The sequence below is a fragment of the Mytilus californianus genome, unplaced genomic scaffold (genome assembly GCF_021869535.1).
Source record: "Mytilus californianus isolate M0D057914Y unplaced genomic scaffold, xbMytCali1.0.p SCAF_1, whole genome shotgun sequence".
In the NCBI taxonomy this organism is placed as follows: domain Eukaryota; kingdom Metazoa; phylum Mollusca; class Bivalvia; order Mytilida; family Mytilidae; genus Mytilus; species Mytilus californianus.
Window position 1 is genome coordinate 125,043,355 of NW_026262581.1, and position 26,363 is coordinate 125,069,717.

Genomic DNA, 26,363 nt, shown 5'->3' on the forward strand with positions numbered 1-26,363 from the left:
TGTCATTGACATCTACCAACTATAAACCTGTGACATTGACACCTACCAACTTTAAACATGTGGCTTGGAGACCTACAAACTATAAACCTGTGTCATTGACATCTACCAACTATAAACCTGTGCCATTGACGTCTACTCACTATAAACCTGTGTCATTGACATCCACCAACTATTAACCTGTGCCATTGACATCTTCCAACTATAAACCTTTATCTTAAGTTGCAAGATCATGAAGCACATTATGCACATGCAGTAACATTATTCATCATTTGAAAGTCTAGATTTTATTCAATCCAAACTTGGCTTTAGAAAGTTTAAGATTTGATGAAAGCAAGTTAACACTAGCAATCATTGAATGGGGAGCAAACAGACTGCATTTTACTCAAGTTTTCCAAGACTTACAATTAAGTCGCTCGCCAGAGTGACGTGTAATCAGCAAATGTGACTACTATTGAATAAAGCAGTTGATATCTGGCTTCTCTTTTGAAAGAACACAACATATAGTAATTGAAAGAGAGAGAATTATCAAAATCGGTTATAACATCAAGAATACCTCAAGGAACAGCAAAAGGCTGCTTTCTCTTCCTGGTATATACCAATGACTTTCCTAAGCCAGTTACATCAAAGGCCATGTGATTATAAAAAAGAAGATGTGGTATGATTGCCAATGAGACAACTCTCCACAAGAGACCAAATGACACAGAAATTAACAACTATAGGTCACCGTATGGCCTTCAACAATGAGCAAAGCCCATACCGCACAGTCAGCTATAAAAGGCCCCGAAATGACAATGTAAAACAATTCAAACGAGAAAACTAACGGCCTAATTTATGTACAAAAAATGAACGAAAAACAAATATGTAACACATAAACAAACGACAACCACTGATTTACAGGCTCCTTTACTTTATGACAAGATAAAATGCTCAAAAGACGAAAATAGTCCGATAAGTCTACAGAATATCTGCAGGGTTTGAAGCATGCTAGGTCTTAAAGGAAACAAACTAGACAAACGCAACCCTATACTTAATGAATACAGTGGACATGGAGAATCATTGGGGACAGTAAATACGGAAAAGTATCTAGGCCTTACACCAGCTTCAACCTATCTTTTAATAACACACCAACAACATATAGTAGCACAGACACTGCCACATCTGTGCTTTTTACGCAATTACAGCAACCAATATCCAAGATCAATACCCAATATTATGAGACATTAATTAGACCCATTATGGAATACGACTGTGCTATATGGGACCCGGTGACTAATACCAACATCAACGGCATAGAAAAAGTTAAAAGCTAAGACAGCCAGTTTCATCATATCATGGGAGCCTAAAGAACAACTAGAACCCTCAAATCCATGCTACATCTTGAATGGTCTCAGTTGAAGAAGGGGGAAAGGGCCACAGTACTCTAAAGAGTACTCCATCACTCAGTTGCTGTACGAACTAAGATTATCTCTTCCACAAGGAGGAGCCTCCTCCACCAGTGATATGAACTCCCGTATGCCGGGATTCAGTACTAGTGACACCAGCAATCTTTCTTTCAGTCAGCAACCATAAGAAATTACCAGCAAATTAAGGTTTGATGCCTTCAAGAGCAGTCTCCCAACAACACTCCACTAAATGTATAGGCATACTCAAGTTTGGATTTTAATTTGGTAATTTGATGTTGTTTCCACAATAATCGTTTTGCAGGTTACACGGGAAAAGAATTCAATACCAGGATCTTTTTTTTACCTATGCCAATAGTAGATATATTTCTTGTCATCGATGATCCTATTACTTGTTTAAACCCTTTGAAGTCAATGTTTTTTTTTTATCATGCATGACCTGAATATTACAAGAACAAGACCTGGTAAGGACAAATATCTTTTTTTCAGTTTTTATGCAATATTTAAAAAACACATTATGTAATTGGGTCATGTAAAATTTTCCTTGTGAGTTCAGTATTTTTGTTATTTTACTTTTTATTATGATTACTAAAGAACCTTTCACTAAAGTCGATAAGATTGATTTTATAAATTGCTATCATTATAAAAATTTATAATCATTATTGTTGAATGGGTATGGTTGGTGAACAATGGACTTGATTACTCCTTGTTATCACACACTCAAAGGAAAACAGTGCCTATACTTTATGAATGTCAAAACCACTTTATGCGACTATTACCTACTGTTGTCCAACCCTGCTATTGTATCAAGAAGTTGAAGAATATAAATAAAATTTAAGACATAATTGCATTTTGAACAAAATCAAATGTAAACTATATATAGCTATGAAGACTAACTATCATTCAGGTTAAAATTTACTTTGTTACAAACTTTAATTGACATGTTTATGCAATACTTTACTAATTCTTGAAAAAAATGCAAGGGCATTTGTAATGTATTTCTTGGAATTTTATGTATGAAATTTGTAATATACAGAGGAGCCGAAATATTTCCAAGATTGTTGTCTTGAATTTTGTCTTCAAGAAAGCTAAACAAGCTAGAATGCCAAAGCAGTGCAACGGTTAATTCACAGCTCTGTGTTGAATCTAGAACTTTTCACTAGCCATTTATCATGCAAAAGTGTTTCCAAATTTTCAAATTATTCCAAATTACATTTCTTTACAATCTCACTGCCAATTTTAGGGGATTGAATTATTTTTCAGTCTAGTAGCTGTTCAATTAATATGATGTATAGCACCTGCGCTATTGTGATCCATGAACTATTCAGTCAGTAAAATGTAAATTGTATGTCTGAATTCTCAAGTTTTAAAGTACATAACATAAGATTTTTTTTTTAAATGCAGAACATCTGCATATTCATCACGATCATTATTTGCAATGAGCTAGTTTTTCTCTCTCTCTCTCCAAAGACAGAAAGATCCAATTTGATTATGTATAAAAATTATTTAATGAAATGAAACGAAAACTAGTAAATTCTGCTTTATCACAACTAACAAATTAATTGATTAATCTATTTGTTGAAATTTCATACCATCAATATACAATATACATGAAAGTGAACATTTAAAACAAAAAAAAACATAATCTGACAAAATTAATTAAGACTTTTATTATAATGACTATTTTTAAGTTATAAACAGCATCAGAGATTTCAAAACAGAGCTACAGATGCCAACACTGTAAAACCAAGCAAAACACTTTCAATTATTTGTTCAATAACAACACTAACAAGTGGAAAGTGTTAAAACAGTATTATAATTCTGACTAATTTGTAATAAATTAGCTTATTTTCAGTTCCATTCTCACCTTTTCTTTTCTTCTCATCTTCTACTAGAATCATTAATCTTTATCTTGGATTTTTTCTCACCTAATCTTTTTGGGGAATGTGATGATAGATAGTACACTTTACTTCAATTGGTGAATGGAAATGTTCATTAGACCACCAGAATCTGGTTCTCAGCGTTTATTTTTAGTTCTGTTGTAGAAAGGTGGGTATTCAATACAACACATTATTTGAACAACTATTTTTGACCAAGATCAATGTCAATCATTTCTATATATAGTTGAGATGGACAATTTCATTTATTTAAGAATTCTGTTGTATTTCTGTGATTATAATTAAAATGAAACTATGGGGTTATGTATATTCTAGATCACTAGGACAAATCAATTTTTAAATTGAGAGTTGTTTCTTATTTTCTAAATTGCAATTATGAAGGAAATTCCAAGACTTATAATTAGCATAATTCATATAAATGTTATGACCTCAATAAATAGGAGCTATCAGTTGATATTTTTGTTTTGTGACATGATAATGTCCAGAGAACCAGACAATTTATTATAAATGGCTAAGTAGTACAAAGTTATATATAGTTAATAACTTATACATAGAAAGATTTGATTTAAAAAATTTTGCTATTGCAGTTCACAAAAATCAAGAACATAACATCATATTTGTCCTTCACTAATTGGTAACACTACATTTGAAAGGAAAGAAATAAGATCATCATTGTCCAGATCCAACTCTAAAAATCTGTCTACTATCATTTTACTCCTGAAAAAGAACAATATTACAAAATGTATTATGGTAGCTTAATGGTATAAGTTTGGTTTAATGCAATGCTTATAGTGAAACCCTTTCCAAACAAACCTCTATGAGACTGCAGATTTTTTATTGATTAAGCAAGTTTAAGTTTACACAGGTTTTTGATTTCGGCATGTTTCACTGTCACAATTTCACAAATAGTATTTTTTATTATGTCCTGTAACATGCAATGAATATTTGTTAAGCACATTTATTTCATGGTTCTTGATTGTTTGTATCCATTTAGATGATTGAAATAATCCTTCAAAAGCGAAAAACCATGGACACAATGACTAAATTAGGAAATTATTTAAAAAAGAAATTTTTTCTGTCAAAAGTAGCTTTCCAACATTGAAGTATTAACAATGAAAGTGCTATAGTAATAATAGAACCATGCCTAAAAAACTCAACACTTTTAAGGTATTTCAATTTAAGTGGAAATTTTTTTACAACTAATTGAAAAGACTAAGTATGATAGTGAAATCTAATGAACTAATGCCATACAGTATAAATACAATATAAACACAGGTTGCATGCAAACTAAATGCTAACATACCAGTCTAAATTACCTTTTATATTGTGTATCAGTACCCTCAGTATCAACTTTCTCTATAGGTTTGTTTTGTCTAATCAGCTCTGATACCTGCAACAATAGTATTTTATAATATTGTTTTTGAAACAGTCATCAAAATTGTTTTCCTGCTGGACTGAATATCATCTGACATATCAAAAACCAATTAACACTAGAAGTTCTATGTATTCACTAGATGACAGAATTAAGTACATCAACATCTTTTATTTTAACCAGAAATATGCTCAACTTATAGAACAGCTTTTTTTTTCCGTTTTAATTTTCAACAAGTTCTTCCTAAAAAATTATGGAGACTGCAGTGTTGAGCTTAAACGCTTGTGGTGCTTTGAAGTACAGAGGACAATAGAATAAAGATTTTAAAACTATGAAGTAATTACGGAAAATTTAACCTCATATGGTACCAAACCACATATGTGAAAATGCATCAGCTTCAAAGGAGCCATCATACATATCCAAGTTTATATAGACAGAGAAATTGAAATAAAATGGTACTGCCTACCTACAAAGAATTGCACATATTGACCCAGTATAAATAATGTATAAACAAGAAATGATTGTAACAGGATGCTGTTACGAAGTCTCCCAAACGAAGCTCCCATAATTCGTAATTCCCAGGGTCGTCTGACATTGGGCAAAGTCCAGTGAAAATTGGTTTGGTAAAGTTATATGCATTAGTGATGCCTTGGGACTAACCCTGTATATCAATCAAATCATCTTGGCATGACAAACCAGAATATATATGGTTTAGGGGTGGGGATCTCGACCACTTACAAGATACTAGAACATTGGGGGTGGGGGGAACCCCTGGGGATGACCCTATACGTCATTCAAATGTTCGAGACATGACGAACAGGAATATATATGGTTTAGGGGTGGGGATCTCAACCATTTACAAGATATTAGAACATTGGGGGTGGGGGGAACCCCTGGGGACTGACCCTATACGTCATTCAAATGTTCGAGACATGACAAACAGGAATATATATGGTTTAGGGGTGGGGATTTCGACCATTTACAAGATATTAGAACTTTCTCAAATGGCAGGGGGTGGGGGATGACCCCTGGGGACTAACCCTGTAAATCATTCAAACCATCTTTGCATGACAAACCAGAATATATATGGTTTAGGGGTGGGGATCTTGACCACTTACAAGATATTAGAACTTTTTAAATGGCAGGGGCTGGGTGTGACCCCTGGGGACTAACCCTGTATATCATTCAAACCATCTTTGCATGACAAACCAGAATGTATATGGTTTAGGGGTGGGGATCTTGACCACTTACAAGATATTAGAACTTTCTTAAATGGCAGGGGGTGGGGGTGACCCCTGGGGACTAACCCTGTATATCATTCAAACCATCTTTGCATGACAAACCAGAATATATATGGTTTAGGGGTGGGGATCTTGACCACTTACAAGATATTAGGTTTTTCTTAAATGGCAGGGGTTGGGGATGACCCCTGGGGACTAACCCTGTATATCATTCAAACCATCTTTGCATGACAAACCAGAATATATATGGTTTAAAGGTGGGGATCTTGACCACTTACAAGATATTAGGTTTTTCTTAAATGGCAGGGGGTGGGGGTGACCCCTGGGGACTAACCGTGTATTTCATTTGATTTGCTTTATAATGACAAACCAGAATATATATGGTTTAGGGGTGGGGATCTTGACCACTTACAAGATATTAGGTTTTTCTTAAATGGCAGGGGGTGGGGATGACCCCTGGGGACTAACCCTGTATATCATTCAAACCATCTTTGCATGACAAACCAGAATATATATGGTTTAGGGGTGGGGATCTTGACCACTTACAAGATATTAGGTTTTTCTTAAATGGCAGGGGGTGGGGATGACCCCTGGGGAGTAACCCTGTATATCATTCAAACCATCTTTGCATGACAAACCAGAATATATATGGTTTAGGGGTGGGGATCTTGACCACTTACAAGATATTAGGTTTTTCTTAAATGGCAGGGGGTGGGGATGACCCCTGGGGAGTAACCCTGTATATCATTCAAACCATCTTTGCATGACAAACCAGAATATATATGGTTTAGGGGTGGGGATCTTGACCACTTACAAGATATTAGGTTTTTCTTAAATGGCAGGGGGTTGGGGTGACCCCTGGGGACTAACCTTGTATTTCATTTAATGTGCTTTATCATTTAGAACATTTTCAATTAAAAAGATTGTGTCTATCACAAACGGTTTTCAATTTATAATCATTTGAAAATTTAAAAAAATAAAATCCCATAGGGTTCTATAGTAAAACCCTACTTTCTTTTTGCCCCTCAAAGTACCCCTTTATAAATCCTATTGCACAAACAAAACCCTGATTGCACCACTAGACATGTTAGTCTAACATATTGTGAAACCCTAAGTTAATCTGACTAGCGGTTTTGGAGAACGGGTGCGGACAAGTTCAAATTTAAAAGTGGCGGAAGAGGAAGAGGAAGAGGAAGAAGAATAATAATAATAATAAGAACTGAGCAAAAACAATAAGTCTTCCCAAACTTCGTTTGGGAGACTTAATAATTGCATTTAAATGATTCTCTGATTAATCTTACTGTTACTATAGCCCCTGATCTATGTGTCATATCATATGCTATAACCCATACAAATAAACAATAACTTCTTGAGGTACTATATATATCAACCTTCCATGGTTCCCCCTGTATCTCACCTCATTTCCACGTTTTACTATTTCCTGTGGTAGTCCAGCTTGGAGTGCTATATGGCTTGCATAACTAGAGTTGGTATGACCCTCTACTAAATGATATAGTAACAGTAACTCTTCTCCATCATGAACAGTTTCTAATGTCTGAATGTAAAAGACAAATTATACAGTGAATGGTCCAAATTTTGTTTTAAATTTTATTTTTCAAGATGTCATTTTGTTTTGCTTATCCATATTTGAAAAGTAAAGTGTAAAGTCAGATTCACAACCCACATAAACAATAAAGCATTTTATTTATGTATATATCTAGGTGTGCCAAATAAAGTAATGACAAGTATGTATAAATTGAAGCTGTTAGTGTAAACAATATTTTATTGTGAAAATAATAACATAAACATTACAAATATGAGAGTTTTATCAGGATTGGAAAACAAGTCAATTATCACAATATAGATGTTGAGATATTAGTAGAAAATATTACTGTCCATAGCATATCCTGACAATTTACTTATTTTAAACAAGTTCTGAATTAGAAAAAAACAACACTTTATACTCACCATGTATTTAATCTTTGGAGATTTTGGAAGCAAATGTTGGTTGATCAAACTGTGGAAATGTGTACATACAAAAACATGTGGGCAACGCTTTCCCATCTCTAACCAATAAGTTAGACATCCACAAAGTAAGGACATCCCATCCACCTGTTACAATAAAACATGTGACAATTACCAATTTGAATAAATTATTTGTTTTTAAATACTTATTTGGATTCTTGAGATTTGAAAGTAAAATTGTCATTTTCTAAAATTCCATATAAGTGTCAGCATGCCAGAAATTAAAAGGGGCTGTAGAACCTTAATCATACTCGTTCAACAAATTTTATATACAATTTCCTGCCTGATTCCAAATTCAGTCATATCCATACAAGTTTTTCCATTTTTATTAACACTAGAGGCCATTTAACTAACCATTTCTGTGCCTTTACCAAACTCGTCAATAATAATTAAACTACTCTCTGTAGCGCTCTTCAAAGCCTGAGACATCTGTTAAATAAAATATATACAAATTGACAAATAGTGTTTTGCACAAACAAAAAACCAAAAAATATATGAAATTAATTGCTATGCACAGGAATCCTATCAACCAATCAGGACATCAGATAAAGCCTTCAAAAAGTATACTACAAGCGCCAAACTTCATTTAGGACTCTCAGGATTTTAATTCTGTCTTACCAACAACAGAACACTTTACCAGTAATGTGCTGCCTCTTATGAAATTAGTTCAATTTGAATCAAGTGACACTTTAAGGTTTCTGACATCAGCATGTTTAAATGTGCTATATTGAAAAAGAAAGTCATTACAAAAATTTACTTCAAATTGTTAGTCCATCAAATGTGGTCTATATAGAATATTTTGAGTTATGCAAATGATATTTATATTAATTTGGAAACTAAAATTATATATTTAAATGTTTTATATGCAGAAAATCATCAAAGCAAAAAATCAATCTAGATCAATGTCCATATTTCTGATTATCCAAGTGTATTAAATTCTAAGATGAACAAGCTCATCATATGCTATGAATATATTTTTTTCATTCCAAAAAAGGGTTTCACTTTCGATGTGACAGGAAAACTTGAAAATTAACTTTCAGCAACTCTGGCAATTTGTCACTTTCCCAATTCACTTTTTCCTTTATTGAGCAAATTTGCCATGTTATGGTTTGCAACTGGATTTTGAATTTAATTTCTTGTAAGATCATATGTTTTTGAAGCAAATGAATGGATAAGTGAAATAATAAGTAAAGTACATCCAAAATTATGGCTATTTAATTTATGCCTTTGATGAAGAAGGAATACCTGGTTGATGTCAATCATAAATGTTGACAGTCCAACAGACACACTATCCAGAGACTGTATTCTGGTGTATATTCTTTCTATAGGACCAATCGATGCTGACTCTGCAGGGACAAAGCTTCCTATATGGGCCATGTATACTATCACTGCTACCTATAGAAAGTGCAAATTATATCAAAAGATTTAGCTAAGCTTTCAAATTACTTTAGTTTTGTAATGTTAAAATTCTTTTAACACTTTCAATACTACCAAGTATTACCTTATTCAATAAATTTTGCTTATTATTTTTCTCTAATTTTCACTGTGCATACAAAAAAGTGAAATATTAATACTCTCTAAAAACTCCTTTATACATTTAAAAAATGCACATTATTATATCAAACAAGCACTCTGAGAGTATTGCATGGCAATACATAGTCCCCTACCGGTTAAATTTCATTATACTGGAACAAAATGCTTACTTGATCTATAACTTGTCATGGTGTAAACTATTAAACAAATATCAAGTCAATATCTTCAAGCATGATGAAAAAAGGTGTGGAAACTGATTATTTGAGTGAATTTTCCGAGTCCAAGGACCATAATTCTGCACAAAATCTTCCGACCGGATAACAAAATTAGTACTTGATCTGTAACTTGTCATTATAAAACTACATACCAATCATCAAATCAATATCTTCAAGCATGACCAAAAAAAGGGTGGAAAACTGATTATTTGGGTGAATTTTCTAAGTCCAAGGACCATAACTCTGCACAAAATCATCAGACCGGAACAAAATTCGAACTTGATCTGAAACTTGTGATGATAACATTATATACCAATTATCAAATCAATATCTTTAAGCACGAAGGAAAAAAAAGGCAGAAAACTGAATATTTGAGTGAATTTACTAAGTCCATGGACGATAACTCTGCACAAAATCATCAGAACAGAATAAAATTCAAACTTGATCTGTAACTTGTCATGATGAAAATATATACCAAATATCAAATCAATAGCTTCAAGCAAGAAGAAAAGAAGTGTGGAAAACTGATTTACCAGACAGAGTGCAAACCGAAAGTCCCCTTCGACTTTGTCGGTAGGGGACTAATTACAGTGTAGTTTTCATTGTTTCGCAAATTTTGGTATTATTGATTTGAGTAAACACTCTCTTGTATGTTAGAACATCCTGTAAATGTTTTAACAACAGAATTTAGCTAACCTGTTTTAAGTAAACACTTTTGCCACAAGCATTAGGTCCTGTCAGAATTTTAATATTACTATAATCTTGGCCGCTGCATACATCATTTGGTACAAAGGGACTACAACACAATTCTTGCAGTGGATGTCTGTTAATATATGATTAAAAATATGCTTCAAATATTTATATGTCTTTTCTGAAACAAATTAAAATGTAAAATATTAAAGTAATTTTTAGTTTTTGGCTTCCTGTTTGGGGGTAAAATTCTGGAAAACTTGTATGTTCTCTACTTTTATGGTTTTCTGAATCATTTCAATGTTTCCATTTCTCATATCACAAATTTCTCTTTAACAACTGAACCTGCATAAATCTGACATGTGTTTAATCAAAAAACTATGTGGTGAAGACAAATTCAATTCATCTGCATTCTATACATGGGAGATAACTCCAACTTACTTGCATTAAAAATACACAAGAAACTTGAGAACATTACAGAATATGTTATCTTACCAACATATGCACAAAATATGAGGTTTAAGTAATTTCAATCCAAGGGATAAATAATATAACATAATGTCAATAGTTTACAGCACAGTTCCTTACCTGCCTGATTTAATATCTATTACATTTTCTGGTACCAGCTTGGGTTTAACATAATTAAACTCTTTAGCACAAGTAGCAAATGCCAATAAACTGAAATAACAAATCAGGAAATGTTTGACATAAAACATGTAATCTCAGAAATATGCATTGAATTCACTGTTTTGTAGTTATCTTAACTGAAGCATGAAAGTACATCATAGTAACTAGATATCATTGAGATGGGCCCCGCTGTGAATAATGTGTGGTAAAAAATTTGTATCTTTATCATTGCACATGGGGTTGTCAACTGAAACTGAAGTTTATGACCTTGACCTTTGACCTAGGAAGTTGTACATAAATTATGACACACCCTCTGGTGTTGGTTTATATACATGTCAAGTATAAAATTTGAAATCATAACGGTTCTCAAGATATAGAGCGGACACAATCTTTACGATAGGACATGGGGTCGTCAACTAAAACCAAAGTTTTTGACCTTGACCTTTGACCTAGGAAGTTGTACATACATTATGACACACCCTCTGGTGTTGGTTTATATACATGTCAAGTATAAATTTTGAAATCATAACGGGGGGGGGGGGGCCTAGTTAACAACTGCACAATGTATGTCCATTGCCTCTTTTTTACCACTAAAGTCACAAAACCCCACTAAAACAAATCTGAAATTCATTAAAGATAACATGGATGAAACCTTAATGGAATCAAATTGTTCTCATTATTTTTTAAAGGTCCAATAAAGCACACCTGAAGAGTCAAGATATGTAGTCAGTTTAGACTCCCAAGTCAAATAAATTTGGAACAACAAATTTTTAAATTATCAAAATCTAAAAGGACCTTGGCTTTATGGAACATAACATAGTCAATTTTTTTGTTTAATTTCCAAGTATGGAAGTTATCATAGGACATGCTTCAAATCATTGATATTTTTTACAATTATAGTGCTATAACTCTGGAATGACATATTAAATAATGCTAAAAACTGCAATGAAGCATGTAAATATGAAACCAGATTACTATTATAATTTATCGAATACATGTAAATCAAACTTAAGGAATACCTAAAAACTTAAACATATTGTCAATTTTATTTTACAATTAATGTCCCATTACTTTGGAACAACATTGTCTAAAAATCTGGCAAAGATTTGTAATGTTATCTCATGACAATATGTAAATGCTTGGACATATTGACTGATGTCAGTGCACAATACAACATCAGGAATTGAAATCAATATAAGTTTTATCAAAACTTTTCAATCCCTACCAAGTTTCATAAAATGTTTTAAATTCTTGTTATATACAACATAATAAAAACATATTTGATAATGTCCATATAAACATGTTTTAAATAGAAAAATCTTCCATTTTATTAAATAAATAAATGGGGAATGTGTCCATGGGACACAGATGATGCCCCCGCTTGCATATAAAGTTATAAAGGGACATACCGGAGGAACGGTAAAAGTGACGCTACCCAAATTTGTACTTGATCTGAGTTTTGTGGTAATAAGTATTGTGTATAAGTTTCATAAAATTTGGTTGAGGCAAACTTAAGTTAGAGAACAGAAACAAAAAATTAAGCAATTTTTCCATTTGTAAAGGGGCATAACTCTAGAACGGTTAAAGTGACGCCACCAAAGTTCAAACTTGATCTGTATTTTGTGGTAATAAGCATTGTGTATAAGTTTCATAACATTTGGTTGAGGCAAACTAAAGTAAGAGAACAGAAACGAAAAATTCAGCAATTTTTCCATTTGTAGAGGGGCATAACTCTAGAACAGCAAAAGTGACGCCACCACATTTCGAACTTGATCTGTGTTTTGTGATAATTAGCATTGTGTATAAGTTTCATAACATTTGGTTGAGGCAAACTGAAGTTAGAGAACGGAAACAAAAAATTTAGCAATTTTTCCATTTGTAAAGGGACATAACTCTAGAACGGTTAAAGTGATTGATCTGTGTTTTGTGGTAATAAGCATTGTGTATAAGTTTTATATCATTTGGTTGAGGCAAACTAAAGTTAGAGAACGGAAACCAATTTTGGGACGTACGTACAGACGTACGTACAGACGTACATACAGACGGACAAGGGTAAAACTTGATGCCCCCTCCGCTATGGCGGGGGCATAAAAACTAAACTATCAACTTCTTGTATTAAGGATGATTCTTTTTAATATGAAGGGGATTCTGTGGCTGAGTGGTCTAAGTAGTTCATCTTCTGCATCACTAGCCAGTCAACACTGAGGTTGTGAGTTCGAACCTTACACTTGGCAGGTGCTTTCAACCCCAATCTTATTTGACTTGGATTACCAGAATTCCTGCCAAAAGTGGTGGTTCTTTCTGGGCACTCAAGCTTCCTCCAACAATAAAAACTGGCTGCCAAGAAATAGCCAATACTGCTGAAAGTGGCATTAAGCAACAAATAATTAATCAATCAATCTTTTTAAAATGATTAACTATTTAGTAAAAAAAATGTACGAGGCTTCCATGAATCAAAGTGATGGAAATCACTCATGGAAAGATTGGAAGAGTAGTTTGAATAATTTCAAATTATATTATTGAGGTATGGTGTGGACAAAAAAAGAACATTAAAATAGCACTATTGATGATAATTGCATTAAATGCAGGTCTTTAGAAGGATAAGCACATGTGAATCAATGTTAGCGGGTCCCCTAATTTGCTCGAAATTTTCATGTAAATTGCAATTTTATATCTCAACCAAGTAACCTTCCCTGTTACATGTTTCACCTTTTACGTTTTATCTTTAGAAACAGAAGAAGATACATCTAACAAAGTTTATCAATTATCCTTTTAGGACATGGAACCAACAGATAGACTTGAAACTAAGATCTTTATTGTCTCCAAAAATTAATCTTAAAAGCTTGTTTTTGGGGCATTTTGTAAGTTGAAACATAGGTGTACTATTGTTATTATTAATTGCTTATTGATTTTGAAAACAATTATCATGATTATATGACAATGAAGTTTAAAGTTGTAGAGTGTATTTTAATTCAATTTTAATTTAATATTTTACAGAAAAGGGCATTGAATATATGTATTTTTTCAACGTAAACAAATTAAAAAACTTTTTATTGAAATGGGGATTCATTCTTAATTGCAAAAATACACTTCCTGTATTCAAATGACTAATATTGTTAAAAGACATTTGATGGGGAATAAATTAAAAAAAATATTGGATTACTCCGGTTAAGAGTATTGAAATTTTACTTACTGTTTCAAGCCAATCACTGATTAGTGTAACCTAAATTATTGATTAATTACAGATGAGGATTGCACAGATTTATCACGTAAAATAAAGATCTTACTTGAATACCTTTTTCATATCTAGATTTCATATTTTGTCTTTTCTTTTGAAAAAAATTTATCTTGTTAATTCTTAATCATTTATCTTTCAGACATAATTCATAGAATCACTTTATGTAGTATAGATCAAAAGTATTAATAGGCAATGAATAAATTTATCATTTCTATATATATATATACACATTTGTGTATTCAATATTGGGTCAAGTATTTGTGTATTGAGATGTATAATGAAGGGTCTACTTAATTATGTAAGACTGAGGATGATTAGTAATTTGGTAATATGATTGGCATTAAAGGAGGTGGGACATTGTAATTAAGCCCCACCTTGTCTCTGATTGTTTAGTGAGCATGGCAGTTGTCAATCAAACTGGTATTGTATCATTACTCTTACCTAATTTTAAAAAGTGACAAAAAAAGCCTGCAAATTGACATACTTAAAGACATACATACTTCAATGAACTGCTCCAAAGATATAACACACACTTTTCACAGTTCATATGTACACAGACATGAGAATTATAGGGAACTTTGTTAAGCCTGTAGAAGAATCTGAATTCTGTCAAGATATTTTCAAGAGTTGTGCAATAACAAACTGATATAAGCAAAATTGGCCATGTCTTGGTGTGGTTAAAACCCTAAATCACTAAGATCAATTAATAAACTAGGAGGTGCACAACTACGTGCCCTGTAAAAGAATCTGTTGAATTTTGTCCTGTCATTATCAAAGGAGTTGCAGATTACCATCAAGTGTGACAGGATCAAAGACGATGCAAGACAACAGAAATGATCCTTATGTAAACTTAATGTATATGGCTTGGCATTGCCAAAAGAAATCATACATTTAAGTTAGTCTAAGTTGTTTTACACTTTTTTTATGGTATTAAGTTCATGCTTGAGATTTTGTGTTCAAATGAAATAATTTTTACCAGTCCAGTTCCCCACATAACTCCAAAACTTCCAACAAAGCCTTTGTATGTTCAAGGATGGAATTCTGTAGCTTGTGCATTATACTGGTCTCCTGATCTGTCAAAAAATGTATATAAATTTCAAATTTCATTTATCATAGTCAAGGTGCATTCTTGCTATTTACATTAGCTTTTTATAACTATGCATTGAAACAAGACTTCACCAAATGGAAGATGGGCAATTTCAACTGAAGTGAGGGATTGGACCCATGCCCAGAAGTGATTTCAGAATTTGAATTGAAGGTTAACTGGCTTTAAATTGAGTATAGTTGCCGGTTTACATTGTATAAACCTATGATATATTGCATTTTAAAAATATGCATCCTTTTACCTTGTATATCATTCTGATATGCATGTGAAACTAAGGATATATTAACCTTCTAAATACCTTGATCCTTTTATCATGTACTAAGCTAAACACATGCCTTTGATTATGTTTTATATCACACCAGAAGGCAAGTGAAACTAATGATATGTTCATATACTAAGCTAAAACATGCTTTCCTTTACCTTATACCACACTGATGGGCAAGTGAAACTAATATTTTCACATACTAAGGTAAACACATGGTTTTCTTTACCTAATATAACACTGATCCACAAGTGAAACTAATATGTTCACACACTAAAGTAAACACATGCATTCCTTTGCTTTTATATCACATTGATGGGTAAGTGAAACTAATGATAGGGTCACCTACTCAGATAAACACATGCATTCCTTTACCTTGTATAACACACTGATAGGCAAGTGAAACTGATGATATGGGCACCTACTAAAATAAACACATGTGTTCCTTTACCTTGTATAACACACTGATAGGCAAGTGAAACTGATGATATGGGCACCTACTAAAATAAACACATGTGTTCCTTTACCTTGTATAACACACTGATAGGCAAGTGAAACTGATGATATGGGCACCTACTAAAATAAACACATGTGTTCCTTTACCTTGTATAACACACTGCTAGGCAAGTGAAACTAATGATATGGGCACCTTCTTAAATAAACATGTGTTCCTTTACCTTGTATATCACACTGATAGGCAAGTGAAACTAATGATATAGTCACCTACTAAAATAAACACATGTGTTCCTTTACCTTGTATAACACACTGATAGGCAAGTGAAACTGATGATATGGGCACCTACTAAAATAAACACATGTGTTCCTTTACCTTGTATAACACACTGATAGGCAAGTGAAACTAATGATATGGGCACCTACTAAAATAAACACATGTGTTCCTTTACCTTGTATATCACACTGATAGGCAAGTGAAACTAATGATATAGTCACCTACTAAAATAAACACATGTGTTCCTTTACCTTGTATAACTCACTGATAGGCAAGTGAAACTAATGATATGGGCACCTACTAAAATAAACACATGTGTTCCTTTACCTTGTATATCACACTGATAGGCAAGTGAAACTAATGATATAGTCACCTACTAAAATAAACACATGTGTTCCTTTACCTTGTATAACACACTGATAGGCAAGTGAAACTAATGATATGGGCACCTTCTTAAATAAACACATGTGTTCCTTTACCTTGTATAACACACTGATAGGCAAGTGAAACTAATGATATGGGCACCTTCTTAAATAAACACATGTGTTCCTTTACCTTGTATAACACACTGATAGGCAAGTGAAACTAATGATATGGGCACCTTCTTAAATAAACATGTGTTCCTTTACCTTGTATATCACACTGATAGGCAAGTGAAACTAATGATATAGTCACCTACTAAAAAAAACACGTGTTCATTTACCTTGTTTAACACACTGATAGGCAAGTGAAACTGATGATATGGCCACCTACTAAAATAAACACATGTGTTCCTTTACCTTGTATAACACACTGATAGGCAAGTGAAACTAATGAAATGGGCACCTACTAAAATAAACATGTGTTCCTTTACCTTGTATAACTCACTGATAGGCAAGTGAAACTGATGAAATGGGCACCTACTAAAATAAACACATGTGTTCCTTTACCTTGTATAACACACTGATAGGCAAGTGAAACTAATGATATGGGCACCTACTAAACTAAACATATGGGTTCCTTTACCTTGTAATACCACTCTAGGCAAGTGAAACTAATAATATGGTCTCTACACCTGTATCTGTCTATACCTGTATTTTGGAATTGCACATTGTTTTTCTCTGACTGTTAAAGACGTCTTTACACTTAATCCATTGGATGTTGGATGTGTACTGATTGATGTTTTAGTCTTAGATATATGATTTTTTTTATTAGTTGTTATTGGTTTTGAACTAGCTGTCAGTAACTGCTAGTACTCTCAGATCTGTACTTAGTGTCTTTTTTGTTGTGGGGATGTATAAATACCCTACCACGTCTGGTCTGTGTTTTTGTTACTTGTTTTTCGATTTTGTATCGATCTGTTGAGTGAAACCTTTTTCAATAGATTTTTATAGTTTGTTCATGTTGTGCTGTTACACCACTGTAAAAGGTTAGGGGAGGGTAGGGTGCCTGCAAACAGGTTTAACCCCGCCACATTCTGTATGTGCCTGTCCCAAGTCAGGAGCCTGTAATTCAGTGGTTGTCGTTGGATGCTGTATATCATTGTCTCGTTGGCAATCATACCACATCTTTTTATTTTTATATCCCTACTAAACTAAACATATGCTCTCCTTTACCTTGTATATCACACTGAGTATCTCCTAGTAACCTGTCTAACTCTGAAAAAAGTGTTTATAAATTAACAAATTGCTTTCAATAAAAATAATCTAATGAATTATGTTTATAAAGAAATATTAAATTTCTTTAAAGTTAAAGTCTAATCTCAAAAGAACATAAGTAAAACACTTTTCTAATCAATCAAAATCAGTTCAAAATCAGTCTGATGACACAACTAGGATAATATTCTTCATAGGCCATTCCTAAATGTTTGATATTATTGAACCATCACACCGGATTCCTACTGTTTTTAAAAGTAAACATGGTGAATTTATGACATGAATTTAATTGTAAAACAACTGAGGTGTATTTTAAGGCAAGTATTTAATCTGCTAAAATTTTCTGACACAAATTGTAAATCATTCTTAGTTTGTTTGTACATTACTCCAGTGAAATTAAAAACAAGAGATAATAATGTTTCAACATTTAAACAAAAAATGGCATGCAAAATTAACACTTCTTTTAATCAATTCCATCATTTCAAAAGATAAAAGCCAAAATATAAAATCAGAAATAAGCTTGTAAATTAAATAAACTGAAAAGTATGAAACTTGAATTAAAAAATTAAAATGCTATACTTTGCTGTCTCAATGAATTTCACATAAAGAATGTCAGTTCAAAATCAAACTACACAATTCAAATTGTATGGATGGACTGATGTTTGATCTTCAGTGGCATATATTACATGCATATCAGAACAGGAACAAGAGATAGGAATATGAACCCTGCTTTGTAAACATGCTAGTTCACATATTTACATTATGCAGGAAGACATGTCACCTTATCCTGAAAAGATAAGTGACTCTGGCCCAAGGGTCCGAAAACGGTCATATTTGCCAGTCATGTCCTAAGATAAAACTATTTGTCCTAAACGAGTAATTGGGATTTAGGACAAATTTTATTTTTTTACAGAAGTAATTTCGGTCATTTCATTGACTCAATGTTTGAAATCGGATTTCGTAATCGCCATTTTGCACTTGTGATCACTTGTTTTTGTTTATAATCCCTTTCCTGTAATAAAACTGCCACTACAGCAGTTTGATAATCCTGAGGGCCCTCCTAATATCTATATCAATGCCTCTGGGAAACATTGGCTAATGATCGTTAATCACTTATTTACTCTCATCAAAGACAGTCATCAATTCTGATTTAAAAATTAAATCTAAATTTACGTAGAAAAAAGTATTTTTTCATGAGTAACACATGTGCTTTATTTACTATGTAATACGCATGCGTGAAATTGTCTTCAGCAAATTTAATATTTAATCGTAAAATGCAAATTGATTTCATGCTAAATTAAACGAGTGCAACTATTATCTGTTATATTCAAACACTTTTAAAGGTAATAAAATAAAAAAGCCATAAAAAGCCGGTGATTTCCTGTCAATTTGATAAACAAATCAAATCCCGGAAATGAATCCGGAATTATTCGTACTTTAAAATATCGCAAACTTCCGGTTTTAACTTTTGTCAAATCGAAAGAAACGTAAGCAATGTCTGAGAAATTAACCATTTTGAGTCATTAAAATCATTTCAATTTTAGACTGCTGCCTTCCCTAAACTGTCCTTCATGGTAATGGTAAGACATTTACTTAGTAAATGCGATGAAACAGCAATACAAGTTCGTTATGTTCGATGATGCTATGAATATAGTCAAGTTGATATCGACAATTTGAAAAGGGGCACCAACTTTTCAAACATCTCAAAATGACCGAAATTGTCTGGAAAAATTTCAGGATCCTTGCTCTGGCCTATGGTTTGTTATAGACTTATTGCATTTGAAACATGACAGGAGAAACAAAAAGTAGCACTTATTATCATGCTTAGCATATCTCCATCATAATATATAAAGTATTGGAAAACAGAAAGTATATGTCGGACAGATCCCAAAAGAACTCACATGGTACAACTCCTCACTGTTTAACTGCTGACCAATAATGGAGTAATTGTGTTCTACAGTACCTGAGAAAAGTGTGACAAAAATATTTGTCTAAAAATATGGACAAAGTAAATGTAATTTAGCCTGGACTCCTAGAGTGGGGTTATATCATGTAAGTGAAAGATTTTGCCATTAATAGGTCAGTGATATACCCTCTGTATTTCTGTGTCATCCACCGGTAAAACTTAAAGGTTGAAAGTGGAGGTAAACAACAACAAACAAACAAAACCCCAAAAAAGAGATATTCATAAGTATCAATATACCGTAGTAAATCTGTACAAATGCTGATAATTGAGACAGCAAAGTTAAATTACCTCTAGTTCTAGCACTTCTATAGTGTAACATATTGTTGGACATGAACTAATAAAAGTGTTTTATACTAATATGTTAATATGTAAATTACAGTACACACTATGAAGTTATGATGCTTTCAAGACTATGAAAAGAAAAACGTTAATGCTTCCAGTAACAGACAAACCCTCTCATTTTACCCCTCAATTTTTAAAGAAGGTAATTATGACATCTTTCTGTTCGGATCTGTTTTAAAATACCAACAATAGTAAATTTGCTTAACAACAATTAAACAATTAAAATTGTACAAAACCTAATGGTTTAACAATTATGAAATTAGGAATACAGTTTTATGAACTCCATTATTAAAGTATTTCCTGACATAAATTTGTGTTGTGATTATCAATAAAGTTATACTAACCACAAATTCTAGATCTTCCATGGCATACTGATCATCTGTACCATCACTTGGTTTAGGGATTGCTAGCAGATATCCAAGCTTCAAAATATCAAAGTCTATTAAAATCTTCAGTTTCAAGATCGCTAAAAGGAAGTCAAATGAGTATAAGAAGCAGGTAAAACATTTCTATTATAAATCATTGTTAATAGCCAATTATTAATAAAAGTAAAAGGTATTAAGAGCAATAAAATAATTCCAACACCTAGCTTAACTTTACCTTTACAGTTAATACACTGGGCTAAACGAGGACAAAGTATTAATTAAGCAGTAATACTACAAGACAGATCAAGTTAAAAATTGATCAACTGATATACAAATGATTTAAGGGTAAGAGTTAGACGACTTTATAATAACAAGAGAGATAACCCAGAAAAAACAAAAAGGTAATTGTTAAAATCAAACTTAACCTCTGTTTCGGTGTCTTGATAAAACAATAGTTAAAAAATTAAACTACTTGAAACAAATATTTCTAATTAAGTTAAATGTACAAACAGATTTAAGATGAGCAAGGGCCATCAATGCCTGTTGGAATGAACAGAACCTAATACCAGTTTGAAAGGACATAGACACTGATACCTGTAAGGATAGTCCTTAATACCTACTAGAATGGACATAGAACCTAATACCTGAGGTAGATATATAACATTGCATTCTGTTATATCTTCACTTAATCTGTTCAACTCCTCCTTAGCAACTTGTGTCATAAAATCAGGTAAACCATTGTATCTTCTCTTCTCTGTAAACAACAAACATCTTTACTAGTATATTACATCACCAGTGTAAACAACAAACATCTTTACTAGTATATTACATCACCAGTGTAAACAACAAACATCTTTACTAGTATATTACATCACCAGTGTAAACAACAAACATCTTTACTAGTATATTACATCACCAGTGTAAAGAACAAACATCTTTACTAGTGTATTACATCACCAGTGTAAACAACAAACATCTTTACTAGTATATTACATCACCAGTGTAAACAACAAACATCTTTACTAGTATATTACATCACCAGTGCTATTTCTAAAAGTAACAGTATTGAATTTTTTAAATATTTCATAAAATTCAATTTGTATAATATTCAACATGGTAAACTTGTATGCACACAAAGTCATTATCTTTAAAAAAAAAAAAATTGCTTTTCTGTTTGATTGAGAGGAGTTCTCTCCTTACTTATATACTGTGGATTCATTTATTTTTCGTGGGTATCAATTTTTGTGGATTGAGGAAACATTGCATTTTCGTGGATATTTGATTTCGTGGTTTTGCCAAAGTCTGCATACAAGCCTATAGAACATTTGAATTCGTGGGTCACCTTTACCCACTAAATCCATGAAAATTGATATCCCACGAATAATAATGAATCAACAGTATCTTTAATACATATTTTATAATCATCTTTTCAACAAAATCATCTTATTTGTGTTTTAAGTAGTCTTGACAGTTCTGTATTTGGCAAGTTGTTTAAATAAATAGCTCATTACACATCACTTATCTTGTCACTACTTTATTGTCATCTTTCAGTTGAAAAAAACCCATACATAAACAAAGTATCACAACATACTTTCGTCTAAATCTTCATCTACATTAGGATTAACTACAAATCTATTCTGTATACCCATCTCATCAAAATCTACCTAAAACAAAAATAAACATATAACTGTTAAAAGGTTTTCTTCAAATCACATATTGCTGAATGTTCCTGTATCTATTGACATGTTGGCAACTGTTTCATTTCCTAAAACATTCGGTGAATAGTGAATAAACATCCATGTTCATAAAAATCAAAACAATACCACTGTGTCACTGCGTCACTGCATGCAATTAATTGAGTTAACATGTATATTGAAGCATAACTAATCATTTTCATTAAAGACAAACAAAATGAGACAAAAATTTTCGAAAACAGACGAACAGAAAGAGTCGAGCAGTTACTAGACCTGCTTTGCCTTCGACAACATACATAAAAATAGATATCTTAAACTTACAATTTTACTGATTAAGTTTGCAACTCTGTGAAGTTCCTCCCCAAATTTAAGTGACACCTGCAACATCAAAAGAATTAGTTTGATTAGTAATGGTCAGTTAGAGAAGAATTATAAGATTAATTTTACCATCAATTTGTTCCCTCAGCTGATATGATAAACATTTTCTGTTATTCATAGTGATTTTGGACATTTGAATTTTGAAACTCTTTCAGAAACTTTTACTGTATTACACCTGTATTACATATATGTATCTTTTCTAATCTATTACATTCTATTCTTTTAAAGACATTATTTTCACGCAATTTCTTCTATTTTCTCTTTTCATGAACCTTTGTTGTTGGGTTGGCCATATTTATAAAACTAAGTTCAACAGCGTCATATGTTCAAGTCTCAAGTCAGTGGTTGCCTAATGTCATATCTTAATGCTTTTACTTAACTGGAGAATTTTGTATTGCTATTAGTCCTTGAAAGATCTGTTTGATTTATCCACAAGTTTTATATACTCAGGATAATCTGGAGCTTTAAATATTGTATAGATACCAGTCTATTGTTGAAGACAGTTAAATGACCTTAAATCAAATTATTTATTTTTAGATGGTGATGTTCCCTTGGCACCATCTTATGTTGATTATATATCTCAACTTGTTTGAAGCGCTCCTGTATGTAACAGCGTATTTGATTTTACTGAAAAACTATTACACCAGGGTTTTTCGATATCACAAACTCTCAAAACTTTGGCTAAATTTTACTATCAGTACAAGAACATCATTTGTAAATATAAATCTACGTGCAGACATCTTATACCTTCAGGTATTTCACATCCTATCTTTTATGGTAATTTCTATACAAAGCACAAAAATATCGTCATTCACCCAAAAAGCTAAACAAACCTTTAAATGTACTCATTCTCACAAGGGATATACTTACAATACTGTTGTCAAGTCATTAAAGATGGCATTTTTGGGAAATAATATTGATTCACTCATATGGTCTTTGCATCGGAAATAAACAAATTTATTCTAAAACCAGTTGTTGGAATGATACATGTTATGTTTTTTTCATATAATTTATGATGGCATACTAGGTCTGCAGCTGACATGTCAGTAACTGCTAGTAGTTCTTTGATAATTTATGTTGATCATTGTCATTTTTCTTAGTTTCTCCTATTACCTATTCTAACATCGGACTCAAGACTTCTTTAAATGTGACTTTTACTGTGCATATTGCTGTGTTTATTCCACATTAGCTAGAGGTATAGGAGGAGTGTTGAGATCTCACAAAACATGTTTAACCCTATTGAATTTTTGCGCCTGTCCCAAGTCAAGAACCCCTAGCCTTTTTTAGTCTTGAGTGTGTTTTTTGACAATTTTGGTTCATTTATATGTTTCAAAGTTTAGTGTGGCATCCATGTCGCTGAATTAGTATACATTATTGTTTAGGGGCCAGTTGAAGCCCACCTTCTATAGAAATATATACGCATATTGATGCATAGAGGGCTCCTTTCATGTATATGAAAAGGGCACAGAGACATAGAAAACCATATATATTAAACATAACTTACTTTTTTAAATATATCTATTGACTGTGACTGACTTTTACATAAATTTCCTATACTAATTGCATGGTATGTGGTCTGAAAAGATGAATTTGTGGGTTATTAAAAGAACACAACCAGTCTATACAAAAGGGAAATATTTCATAAACTGACAATAAATGCTTATTGATGTTGGGGCATAACAGAAATCTTACATATCAAAACATAACAATATCAATAACAATTAAAGAAAAAGATAACTTCAGCCCCTTAAACTTTTAAACATTATGTTTACTTTAATATAGTATTTTTATATGCTTATATATCGATATAAGAAGATGTGGTATGAGTGCCAATGAGACAACTCTCCATCCAAGTCAAAATTTATAAAAGTAAACCATTATAGGTCACATCACCGTCTTCAACACGGAGCCTTGGCTCACACCGAACAGTAAGCTATTATGAGTGCCAATGAGACAACTCTCCATCCAAGTCAAAATTTATAAAAGTAAACCATTATAGGTCACAGTACGGTTGTATGGTTTCCATTTGTACAATTATTTCATCATCATAATTTCTAAATTCATTTCTCATAACAAAGAATTAGCCTTCAATATAAGAGCATTTTTCCATATAATTTATGTTTCTAAGGGGCATAACTAAAGTGAAAATAAAAATAGTTGATCAGCACTGACTTTCTAACTTGTCTGAGACATTGCAGATTTAAACATTTGATATAAATTTCATAATAATCTGACAAGAAATGCAGGCAAAAGAGCTCCTATCAGTATTTGTATGCCCCCACTTGGCTTTGCGGGGAAAGACAATTAAGATTATAGTTTTGTCTAATAACAGTTGCTCCATTCAAAGTGATAACATGCTAGGATTTGAACAGCCTATACATACTCTATAAAGAGCCTGCCAATCACCAATTGAAGCCTGAGATTGCTGCATTCTTGAGAGAACCCTCTGGAAATACAAAATGAAACTAATAAATCCCAGTCAATATCATCATTAAACAGAATTTCATATCCCATAATGTAAATGGAATTGAAACAAACACATTGATAAGGGATAATTTTCAAAAGCAAATGTAATAGTTGTTATCCCTGATTCAATGACATTGTATTTTTTGCTTCGAAGTAATATTTTTAAGAAATAAATATAAGTTCTCAAATATATGAACATTTGTAATAAAAAAGATGCAGTTTTTCATTTTGTCATGCACTTCATACTACATGTAATACTGGTTTTACAATGTGAAAATTCAAGTTATCTCCCCTTGATTGGTTTCACCATCGTTTCCCTAGAGTCAAACTTCAGTTGACTTGAAATTTTATCACTGCAACTTTGTTTTCAAGTCAACTGAGGGTCAACAGTATCACCATTTAACATTGATGCTGACTAATGCATTTTCACAAAATAAATTTACTTGGGGGTGAAGAATCACATTTTAACTAATTGTTACTTAATCTTCTGAAAGAACAATCATATAATTGTGCATCCTACCCATTTTAGCAGTCAATTCAGTAACGACCCTATGAAATTATCTAATAATTTAGTACATTTGTTATGTTCTTACAGATGTATTGATTATGGGCTGCTTAACGTCCAGTGGCAAATATTTCATGCATGTTCAGGACGAGTCTTAGAGATGTGTAAAGTATATATATTTAATGAATACTTTTTTCATGTAATAAAATATAAGTACCTGAATATCTTTGACATGTTTAAGATTATCAGACAGAGCTGACACTATCTCTATATTCCTTGGGGTGATGAAAAATGACACTGCATCATGTCGCTGCTTCAATACAGCCTGATCTCTCAAAGGCCTCAAAAACCACACTCTGTCAAACATAATTATCTAAATTCAAGCAGAGAAAACTTTTGTAATTCAGTGTGTAATCTATACATGTCCATTTAAATGCTGTAAGTAAAAGCACTTCATTAAAGCATTGATATTTTGCATTATAAAATATTTAACTTGGTAAAAAAAAAATTCTTAAAAACATTTCTTAGTTTCATGGTACAAAAATCAATGAATGTATTTCTATTTCTATGGTTTTGAAGACAGTAAAATATTAAGATATCACAAATATTTCATTGAATCCATTCTGAAAAAGCACTCTCAAAATATGATTTATATCTATGAAACTGAATTTTCTCAT

General features: G+C 32.3%; 1 protein-coding gene across 1 annotated transcript in view; it reads right to left on the reverse strand.

The window, feature by feature from the left end:
- Positions 1-2,958: 2,958 nt before the first annotated feature.
- LOC127733049 (mutS protein homolog 5-like) overlaps positions 2,959-26,363 on the reverse strand; it is a 43,500-nt gene continuing 20,095 nt past the window's right edge. Inside the window, exons 10-27 of the mRNA XM_052242324.1 lie at positions 25,904-26,042; positions 25,099-25,161; positions 24,220-24,291; positions 22,659-22,715; positions 22,235-22,307; positions 21,288-21,397; positions 20,623-20,700; positions 20,225-20,270; positions 17,932-17,973; positions 15,216-15,312; positions 10,963-11,052; positions 10,381-10,507; positions 9,182-9,331; positions 8,291-8,365; positions 7,880-8,023; positions 7,329-7,466; positions 4,615-4,688; positions 2,959-4,015 (exon numbers count right to left, since the gene is read on the reverse strand). Of these exons, the coding sequence (XP_052098284.1) occupies positions 3,910-4,015; positions 4,615-4,688; positions 7,329-7,466; positions 7,880-8,023; positions 8,291-8,365; positions 9,182-9,331; positions 10,381-10,507; positions 10,963-11,052; positions 15,216-15,312; positions 17,932-17,973; positions 20,225-20,270; positions 20,623-20,700; positions 21,288-21,397; positions 22,235-22,307; positions 22,659-22,715; positions 24,220-24,291; positions 25,099-25,161; positions 25,904-26,042 (1,681 nt within the window). The 3' untranslated portion in view covers positions 2,959-3,909. The remainder of the gene's footprint in view (positions 4,016-4,614; positions 4,689-7,328; positions 7,467-7,879; positions 8,024-8,290; positions 8,366-9,181; positions 9,332-10,380; positions 10,508-10,962; positions 11,053-15,215; positions 15,313-17,931; positions 17,974-20,224; positions 20,271-20,622; positions 20,701-21,287; positions 21,398-22,234; positions 22,308-22,658; positions 22,716-24,219; positions 24,292-25,098; positions 25,162-25,903; positions 26,043-26,363) is intronic.